This window comes from Cavia porcellus, unplaced genomic scaffold (assembly GCF_034190915.1).
Source record: "Cavia porcellus strain 051 isolate PalLab524CR breed Dunkin Hartley unplaced genomic scaffold, mCavPor4.1 scaffold_27, whole genome shotgun sequence".
NCBI lineage: Eukaryota > Metazoa > Chordata > Mammalia > Rodentia > Caviidae > Cavia > Cavia porcellus.
In genome coordinates, this window is record NW_026947510.1 from 9,911,894 (window position 1) to 9,922,756 (window position 10,863).

The 10,863-nt window shown below is 41.0% G+C and overlaps 2 protein-coding genes across 7 annotated transcripts in view; one reads left to right on the forward strand and one right to left on the reverse strand.

The window, feature by feature from the left end:
- Pter (phosphotriesterase related) overlaps nt 1-955 on the forward strand; it is a 58,702-nt gene extending 57,747 nt beyond the window's left edge. For 5 of the 6 annotated variants that reach the window (XM_003462778.5, XM_013144556.3, XM_013144554.2 and 2 more), the window contains one exon: nt 152-955. In XM_003462778.5, coding sequence (XP_003462826.2) covers nt 152-362 — 211 coding nt within the window. In that variant the 3' untranslated portion in view covers nt 363-955. The remainder of the gene's footprint in view (nt 1-151) is intronic. The other variant, XM_063237871.1, reaches the window with a different exon arrangement.
- Nucleotides 956-1,105: 150 nt separating this feature from the next.
- C1ql3 (complement C1q like 3) lies at nt 1,106-10,285 on the reverse strand. Its single transcript, XM_003462767.5, has 2 exons — nt 9,433-10,285; nt 1,106-3,726 (listed from the first exon to the last, which is right to left on the reverse strand). The coding sequence occupies exons 1-2, from the start codon at nt 10,018-10,020 to the stop codon at nt 3,547-3,549; spliced, it is 768 nt and encodes a 255-aa protein (XP_003462815.2). The 5' UTR covers nt 10,021-10,285; the 3' UTR covers nt 1,106-3,546.
- Nucleotides 10,286-10,863: the final 578 nt, after the last annotated feature.

Sequence of the window (10,863 nt, forward strand, 5' to 3'; positions counted from 1 at the left end):
CACAGCATTTATTAAGGGTCTCTGGGTACACGTGCCACCGTGCAAGGCAGTATCCTTTGGACAAACATGACAGGTTGATGAATACCAAGTTTAAAGCACTCAAAATTCTAACATGAGACAAATGGCATCTAATGAGTTAATATTTTCACAGGGTGTGTCTCCTGGTGGATGAAGGCTACGAAGATCGAATTCTGATAGCCCATGACATACACACAAAGCATCGTCTGATGAAATATGGAGGTCATGGCTATTCTCATATACTCACCAACATTGTTCCTAAAATGTTATTTAGAGGTATAACTGAGAGTGCCCTTGATAAGATACTAATAGAAAACCCTAAGCGATGGCTCACTTTCAAGTAAGATGGTTGCTTAAGAATTGGCACCTTGATTATAAAACTTGGAGAAAACCTTAGTGATTTCAACCCCACTGTGCAGTATTAATCAGATCTACATAGGATGCAATGACTGATTGTTTCCTTCCCATGAGAAGAGTTTGCCTTCTCTGTAACGGGCTATTTGCACCTGTGGGAAGCTGCAGAGCTTAAATGAGTCCTATTGTTTTGCTTTAAAATAAATACAGAAAAAATCCTTATTTCCAAAGAATGATTTAAAGTCTGTATACCCTAAGAGCTTTAGGGTTTTTTCCTCATCTATCAGCTATACTGCTTGAGAAAATCTAAAGTATTTCTGGTTAAATTGCCCCCTTCTGGAGCAATCTAATGTTTCTTGTAATATTGATGATCCTACTAATTATCCTGCTGTTCTTTAATTAATGCTTAATGAATAATATGGCACTTTTAAATAGCTTTTGCTTCAAGGGAAGTTAAATTTTGAGAGTTTTTTAATCCAAAGGATACTGTAATATAATTACCAACTCACAACCATAAAAGTGCTTTAGAATGTGAACTGTATGTTATCCACCTATCTGTAATAAATCAGTTTGGATACCTTTGGCTTTTTGGTATCCTTTTGTTTGTTTTGGGGGGCTTGGGGGGGGTTCCGTTTTGTTTTGTTTTTTGCTATAAATTTTGTTGTGTTTTGCAAAGTTTATATAAGAATGTGTAACAGCATGAATTATAAAAATTCAATCATAAAAGTCAGAATATATTACATAATATAGTTTAATGAATCATTACATTTATAATAACAAAGGCCACAATTTAATTCATAAGATATAATGCAAAAAAGAGAAATGTTTGCCTTATATATATTCCCTTTTTTTCCTTTATCTTTTATTTGTTTTTCCTTGGACCTAAACAGAGAAAATAATTCTTATATATCTAAAGAAAAGGTCAGATCTATTGGAAATGACAGTGTGATTCTAAAGCCTTCTCTTTAAAAGGTGTCCAGGCCTGATATTTTATGTAAATAAACCCTTTTTAAAAATTGTTAGTTCAAACTCTTAATTGATCTGCACTGCTGTTTATAAATTAGTATTTTGACTGAATTATTACTCTGCTGTTTCTTACAATGAATCACCAATCTGTTGCTGCCAATTCCTCTTTAATAAATATATATTAAAGAAAAAAATTCATTTATGAGTTATCATACATATCAGAAAGGCCAAAGAGAATTTGTCATTATGCTTGATGAATGGGCCAAGTGTTTTTAATCATGTAAATCATGACAGTTACTCAGTCCAAAGCACTTAAACACAGCAAACCCTACCTTCAAATGAGAACACCATGCACAACTCTTGGAAAGTTGAAGTTGACTAAATTCAAGATATTTTAGCTGATCAAAATGATCAAGCGTTCTGTGTATTTGAACAAAAAGTACCAAAGAGGAATGAGCCATGAGAACAAACCAGTTCCTTTAAGTGAAAAAATGCAAATGTCCTTCACCAGTAAAACAAGCAGATTTTTAAATCTGTTTTTGAAATTTACTTGTCAAAGAATCTTCAAAGGCGAGTGAAAAGAAAACAGATTTTTTTCATTGTAATAATGGAAATTGTGTGATAATTAGAATGTATCAACATGCATTTTAATCTTAGATGAAATAGATGGCGTTTGGCAGTGTATTTTAACTACAGAGAAAGGGTTTGCATTCCTTCCAAAACATACTGTCCACTTGCATTCACCTGAGAAAAAGAAAAATTGATAACTCAGATGCATATAATTCATAAACATTGTGAAGGAGAGCCACTTTGTTGCTGCCGTCCTGATGTTAACAATCTGCCAGAGAATGCAGTGCAAGTATCGATTGGCATATGGTAATAAAAACAGCCATAGGCTTAACTCATATATGTGAAGTGTAGGATACTTTAACCTAAGATTTAATTTTCTGGATAACTCTTAAAGAGAAGTCACATTAATTATTTCTCTACTCCATATATTTTTGTCACCTAAAATATATTTCGATCCAAAATAAGTCCAGTAATTTACACGTGTCTCTGTGTGTGTATACACATAAACTTTTAAATTAAATTTTTGAAGCTCTACAGCCACTGTCCATCAGGGACTGAAGCCATAAGTATATAATGTTTCATCTAACATATACATGTATATGTATATAAATATGTGTGTGGTGGTTATTTATATAAAATATATACACTGTTGTCATCCTGGTCATATGTGAATTTTGAGATAAGCTCAGGCCACAGATTTGTAGTAACTGTTTGAAGGCCTTACTTAGTGTTCCCTTGGTGATGCATGCAGTAGCTCAAATTCAACCTTTGTGCATTGGGTTATGAATAATCTTTTGTTCCCAAAGAAGGCAGAAGCCTCAGTCTGATTTAATACCAAAGAATAAATTTCTCTGACTTTCCAAGTAAATCTAAATGTATTCTATTGACAAATGGACACATATGGGATTTTCTAAGTACCACACATAATTACACAGTTTCACACTTAGAGAGTAATCCTATGATACAATTTCAAACTCTAATTGTTAATAACTATCACTAGAAAAGAGGAAAAAAATTCGTAAGAAAAGAAAAATGTGAAAATGATCATAGGCTTGGGAATTCCCACAGATTCAGAAAATTCTAGGTTAAGGCTTGAAGTTGAATCATTCCCAGGTCTAGCTCTAAAGTTAACAAGAGTACAAGGCAAACAATTTCTTTGGGGACAAGCAGTATTACTTCAATTAGACCTTCTCCTGCAGGGTAAACTGATTCTTCCCCACACTATGAATGAACTCCAAGTATCATAATAAGCAGGTAAACTCACAAGAACCAAAGCTGACACATAGATAAAAGCAGCAAGATCACAGTACACCAAAGTATCATATATATTGAAGAAATAATTTAGTGTCTTAGATTTTTCTATAAAAATTTGTGATCTATATAGGACTTCATTCACATGGACACTAACAATAAGGAGTATTTGCTTTGGCGGTAGTGGATCACACATCTGCTTATCTTGCTTTAAATATGGTTTTTTTTTACATAATGTTTTTGAGTGATACAGATGTGAGTCAGGTAGCATTTGATTTCCCCACATATACACAACTGAGGTGCATCCCCTGGGATCCTTCATTCACTGACGTTAGCCATACGAATCCAGTGTTCAGACTCAGAATAATAAGCTTAGTTTCTGCATTATCAGTCAGCATAAATGATAAATCCAGAAAATGTGCTGTATTTGTTGTTGTTTCCTCCATGGGCTTTCCCACCATCTAATTTGATATAGACTTCATCTCCTGGTTCCAGATGAAGAACCACACTGTTACTGGCATAGTCATAATTCTGATCAGCATCTTGGGCGATTGCACTAGCACGCACCTATGTGAAACAGACAAGAATTAAGGTTAGTGAAAGAAAATTCTCCAATTTTCATTTTTTCTAATCACACAGCCTCCTAAGTAGACTTGCTGCCATAGTCTGAAATGTCGCGTAAGAATAGGAACATCCACCTGGCTTCAGAGTTTTATAGTTATCTCTGGAACAGTTTAGGTTATGTTATTGGAAAGAAGGACAGCAAGGGAAAGACACAGTGCTTGAGTGAGGGACATCCCAGCAAGCTTCGCTACCTCTGTAAACAAAGCAAACCAATCTTATCTCTTGCCTACATCACCACTTTTTCTAATTCTCTGAATCCTTTTGCTCAACCACTTTTTGAAATGTAAGTAAGAGCATTGTTTTGCATTTCAATTTAAGCTGAATAGCAATACACTAACCAAATCAGAGTACAGAAGTTCAAATCTAACTTCAGTGGTTCATTACAATCAGAAAATTGGGATCTACACTAGATAAAGACCCAGAGAAATATTACTATGCTACTATATAGGAAATAAAGAAAAAGCGTCCTGTAATTTAGGGCTTCCAATATCAAATATAAGCAAAGCCTCTTTTACCAGACTATTTCAGAAACTCAACACATTTAAATATCTTTGGTAATATCGTCCATTTTTCAGGGTTTTCTATTTCCATCTTTTTATCACTTAATTATATGCAATGAAACAACAATTTAATTTCAACATATCTAAAAGCTATAGAAGGAACTAAGTTTCTGTACTTAAAGTCTCTAAAATTTCTAGAGTTTTTGAATGATCTCATCGAATATCCTATTATGTAATGTAAAGGCGATTCTAAACATATGGTTTGTTTTGAGGATGGAAGTTGCTTGTAACCTGTACATGCTGAGGCTTTGGTTTCATCAGTGAATTGATAGATGTTTGCAAAAAGTTGAATTGCCTATCTTGCCATGTAATATGGACATTCTGTCATATCCTCAAATCAAATTAGTCTTCATATTCATTTAGACATATTTTGATTCTGCCTTGGAAAAGCTTTCACGAGGCAGACTTGTATTTGACTTATTTCAGTTACACATCTTCTAGTTTGTGGCTTGTTTCTATGCCACTATAATGATATTTCCCCCAAATAACAGTGTATGATTTAGTGGTTTTGTAAACCTGCACTATGTAATAATGCATGACTTGGGGTACAATATGCTGGACTTTATCACTTGGCAAAATGAGAGAAATGAGACATAAGTCAAGAATTCCCATGCATTTCTTTCAAAATTTAAAAGATAGGTTTTCAAATTAAATTTTCATGGGATACGTTCTCACATTCATGCTGAAATGTTAAAAAAGGAGAAGGCTCTTTGACATTGCTGAACTTGTAATTCAAGTAATATTTTAAAAATTTCTTTCTGGGTATCATATAGCAAAAGAAGAAAAGAGCTTAAAGGATTTAAAATTGCTTAACACTGTACTAACTGGCATAAATGTAATGAAAGCAATATGCCATGGTAATTATGCTTAGCAGCATTGAGTCAAATGTATATACCACTAGTGAGGTGATTTGCTTTGACCATTAAATAATAATGCATGTGAATTTCAAAATTTTAATAAGGAATTAGTCATCAGTGTGTAGAAGCTGAATGCTTTGATTATTTTCATTAAGTTATTTTAGTCATCAATTCCCATAGGGGAGGATCTACATAAGGAAGACTATGACTTGTTTTTTTTAATACGTGGATTGCTAATGAATAAGAAAAAATTAGAATACAAAATGTAATTAGCTATATTAGTAATATATTACTGAATTGTTTAACCATAATATACTTCTCAGCCATTGTTAACCAGACACACATTTTATTCAGTGCTTTGGACATTCAGTGTATGTTCCATGGGTATTGTTCTTTATCATTGTTTCCTACATGAAAGCATTTGAGAACCGGGACACAATAACAGTCTCTTGATTTAGAGATAGTCATCTTTTTAAAAAACAATATAGTGCAGTTTTTATTCTATAGGATATAGCCACAAAACCAAGTAAATGTTACCATTCCTAATTCAGTAGGTGTAACCACAAAACCCTGCAAATGCATTAGACAAGGTTACTTAGGCATTACACTTCCTTTGTTGAATAAAGCCAGTGTGATTGCTTTATAAGGAAAGTAATTCTCAAAATTTTAACCTATACTGTACCATAAGACTGTCTCACTAACAATCACCATTCTTCAGGCTGCATGATTCAAGTATACTGCTCACTTGATCACACTCTAAAGGTAGAATGGAATTGAAATTTCAGGCTCTAGTATCTAGCTCAGTGACTTTAACAATTCTTCCTCCAAGCCATCAAACTACTGAGAAAGGTAATGCTTTCCCTCTGGAGGCCATTTGCACATTCCTAAATGTATACTGATTTCAGTAGTTGGTCAGAGAATGTCATGCATCTTTTTTCTTAATCCAACATACCTATTTCTACCTAAATTTACCTTAATGTCTTTTCTTATTATGTTAACCTTATGGATTCTGCTTTGTCCTTAACCCGTGTTTCATTGCTCCTAAAAAAAATCATCCATTTGACTGTTACTAGCCTGTTCAATGAACATCAAACCACAAACTATTCATTCTATCTAAAATAGTTCATGTCTGTTGGTGCCACAACTAATAAATTGCTAAAGTAAAAAATGAGTCTTTAATAATTATATACTCTAAACCTAAACCTGATTAGTTTTATTATAGCAACTTATTATAATGACATAGTGATTGTATTAGTTAATACTTTTTTCAGGTTTTCAGCTATAAGTATTGAAACATTAAAAATTTTTTCTCGGTCTATGCAAAGCTGTTTGAGCCCAGTTTTTACCTTTAATATGCACTGTCATGAGCTTTCAACAAATAGTGAGATAAAATTTCAGTTGATGGTTTCATGGGGAATAGGAGACCTCTGGTCCTTTTAGTGGTATGCTTGTGAGACTGTAATAAGTTGCATAGTTTTAGCATTGTCTTATTATTGAGGATTCATCATTAGACACAATATTTATGGTAACATTTGGTAATTTAATTAATTGCTGCTGATGTTCTCCTAATTTCATTTTCATTGTGCTTCTGTGGAATCATAAACAAAAGGTTAAGTGGTACATTAGGTTAATTTACTGGCCTTTGATGTTTCCATCTGTGACCCTACATTCAATACAAAGCATAAATAAAATGGTGCTCCTATGGGTATGGTTCAGAGGCATTACTCCTTCCTATAGTGAATTGCCTTTCTTATGTTGTTTAAATTTTGGGCATCTCAAAATCCACTTAATCCACAGACCATCACACTAACATGAATCTCTGAGTTTCTGGTTTATGAAAACAAATTAGGTCAGCTCAGAGGGGGAAACTACCCCTCAAAGAAGTGATCAGACAAGAGTATAATTGAAAATCAAGGATAAAGTATTTATTTAAAAATAATGAAAAGAGATTTTACAAGATTTCCCATGCATAACTGGCTCCAAGCCAGATGTTATCGAATAGTTCTATTCTAAAGCTGAAATTCCTTAACAGTAATGTTGCAATGACCATTTTCTAAAGTAATCCACATTGGGCTAAAAAATATATTGTTTGACACTATGTTTATTTTTCTGAATGACCTGTTGCACACCTTTTGAAGGAGTAGCTCAGTCTTGCCAGTGGACAGCATTATACATCATGAGGTCAGCTGCTTAACCTTATTTTTTCACTGCTTCTCATACAATATGTATAATAGAGCCATTCATACCACCAAGCCATGAAATGATTTTAAGACATAAAATGCTCAAATAAGGCCTGAAGACAATGGTTTTCTTAGAGTCAGTGCAGTGTATACAGCTTTTACGGTCTAGACACTGACATTTAAACTAATTTAAATGAACTACTTCCTGGTTTTTCATGGAAGTAAAATTGCCTGATATTTTTTAATGTGACCATTTTAATACCTTTGTACAAAACTGAAATTTTATTCCACTGTAAGTTGATAGCTCTACAAGAAATCTCTTCCTTTTGATAGTATTCTCTAGACCTAACCTTTGAGTCAGAAGAGGGCCAATTTGTAAATGAAGGGGTGCCTCATGGATGCCTGCTGAGGATCTATTCAAAAACCAAGTTGTTAGGTGACACAATGACTGTATTTTGGAACGGTGACTCATGCCCTTTATAGCCATTTACATATAACTATCCCAGTGCTCTGTGAATAATTTTTATTTATCTTAATATTATTTTCATGCATAATAACGATAATAAACTACCCTGTCAGTGCCTCCTGGTGGCCATTTCCCCTCTTTTTAAGTGTCCTGGGGGGCCCTTGAACTATTTGTAGGAAAGGGAAAGAACAAGACTTAAAAGAAAAACTCCTACATGTAGGACATTTGTCTCTCATTTTTTAGAGAATTCTGACTCTGAATTAGGTCTTTGAAAGAAATCCTGCTTTAATGGTCTTAATGGAAACCTGGGTTATAGCTGAATTTCCGGGGACCCAGGGAGCTGAAGCCCAATGACCCTCGTTAAGTTAAAGTTGCTGCAGGACAAAAGGCCTCCTGAGGGTGACGGAAGGGCCGCGGGCCACTCTCTATGTCACTCAAAAAGTGCAGTGAAAGTCAAGCAGCTCAGCTTAGGCTGCAGACAGCAAACTGCAAGGCCTGGCTCCTGTTTGGAAGCTGCGATTACACCTTGAGGTAGTAGCAAACACTTTGTTCCTCCTATAAAAAATCCAACATGCCTCGGTTTTGCAAGATGCGCGAATTTGTTCAGCAAACAGATGAGTGGCCCTAGCACAATACTTGAAACCGTGGCTTCTTTGCCAGCACTGACCAGCTCAATAGAGCAAGATCTGGTGGCCAGGACCGCCCGAGACTATTTCATAGTCAAGACCAAGGCTGCTGCCGCCGCTGCCGCAAACAAGCCACAAGACTCTGGTTGAAAAAACCCTCGCCCCGGTGTCCTGGGGTTCGCTGGCGGCAAGACTCAAGGCTACCGGGCTGAGCTCGGAAGGTCGCCCTCCTGACCACCTGCATCTGCTTCGTCCTATTAGAGTTTGGATTCCTTGTTTGGGTGCCGGTGGTCTTATCAAGTAAATCTGCTGCTCTCAACTTTTCCTCTGGTTAACACTCCGTCCCTCTATCCCTCCTCCTGGGCTGAAAACCAAGTCAGAGTTTGTGTCCTGAAATCGACTATGCTGGAGTTTCACCGCCTGGTCCCGGCGGCCCCACGGTTCCGCCTCTGCCCTGAGTGCGCCCACCTGGAACTTACTCTGATTTCTCTCTTTCTCCCTGCATCTCTAGTCTATTTCCCTGAAGTTTTACACACAGACACGCCCATTTCGGGCTCTCCAAGCCCTCTCAGTTCTGGAGAAAGTCTGTGAACTCCTTTATGCTACTGGGGATCCCGCGGTCAGGGGTCGTCTTGGGATCTGAGTCACCCCAGCCCCCGCGCGGTCCGGGTGCCCAGCGCTTGGCTGCGCGTCCCCTAAGGGTTGGTGTCTTGGGCTCCTGCACCGAGTGCTGGCCCGGAACCCCGAAACCACCCTCTCCGGGCCGCGGGGCGCCCTCTTCCAAATTCTACCTCCGCCTCTCCAGCTTGGTCCTCGCCGGGGCTCTCGGGAGCCGGTGGCCGCGCCCTTGCTACGCGGGCTCCCACCCCCCTTTCCGGGGTCTCCTCCCTCTTGCCCGCACCTTTGCGCGCTTGCTCCCCGCCCTCCCCGCCGCCCGCCCGTCCGCCCGCCAGCACTCACCTGGTTGTTTTTGCAGAGATCAGCCCACATGCTGGTGCCGTCCCCTCCGCGCATCAGGACGTGGTAGGTGAAGAAGTAGATGCCCGGGATGGAGCAGGTGAACTTGCCCGTGGTGGGATCATAGTGGTTTCCGAGGTTGGTGACCACGTCGTCGAACTTGAGCACCTCGTAGCCTTCGTGCTGCCGCTTGAGGCCAGCGTAGAAGGCGATCTTGGGCACCGTGCTATAGGTGGCCGCGCTGATGGCCCCGGCTGCGTTCAGGCCGGGCGCCCCGGGCGGGCCCGGCAGGCCCTGGCGGCCGGGCTCGCCCTTCTCTCCCGGGGGACCCACCGGGCCCGGCGGTCCCGGCTCTCCGGGGGGCCCACGCGGGCCTGCCTTCCCTGGCCTGCCGGCCTCGCCCTTGGGGCCCTGGATGAAGGTGGGCAGGGACTGCATGAGGCCGCGGTCGGGCGTGGCGGCGGTGCTGGGCGCCTTGGTGCCGCCGTAGGGGTCGCAGACCATGCGGCAGGTGCCCAGCATCTCGTAGTGCGCCGACGTGCCGGCCGAGCTCACCAGCACCGGGATGAGGATGACCAGCAGGAGCACCATCACCACCCCCAGCGCCCCGGCGGCGATGAGGCGCCTCCTGCTGCCCACGAGCCGGCTCAGCGCGGGGCGATCCTCTTGTCTGCTTTTGGACAAAATTTTGAAGGTTGGGCGGGGACCTCTCAGAGCCGAAAACAATTCCCTCCGAACCCCAACTCCCCTGGGCAGGCGCGCGGGCCGCTCCTCGGCGGCTCTACTCCCCTCGCTGAAGCTGCGCCGAGTGACTCGAGCTGAAGTCCCGGGCAGGGGTGGGGGCTGGGGGCGGGGTGCGCGGGGCGCCCTGTCGCCTCCCGCGAGCCCCTTCGCACTTGTGGCTGGCGCCGCGGGCGCGGGCACCCGGAGGGCGCAGCCAGCAGCCACCGCGTCTTGCGCTCACCCGGACCGCTCACACTTTTATGCCACCGCTGCCTGCATCGACTTTTCCGTTTTTGCAGACTGCGCCAGTTCGCACCAACTTTCCGCCTGAAGTTGCCTTTTTCTGCCTCCTTCTCTTCTTTTGCAAGATGGGCTTGCCTGTCCGCTGCTTTTTTTCCCCCTCCCTTCTTCTTCCTTCTTTGCAGACACCGCAACTCTAGCAGAAGTGCATCCCCTGGGCGCTGCTCTGGGCACTCGAGCTCTGGCCGGGAGCCCCCCGGGTTCGCAGAGCAGCTGAGGCGGCGAAGGCAGGCACTGTAGGCTCGCCTGGGCTCAGGGCTACAGCGTGGAAGCCGCTAGCGAGCAGCGGCGAGCGCCTCGCGGCTGAGAGCGAAGCGCGAGAGAGACTGAAAGCAGGATTTTGCCTGGGTACCACCTGCCAGGAGAAGAGGAGGCTGACAAGCGCGCGCCGGAGCAATTTATAGGCACCCA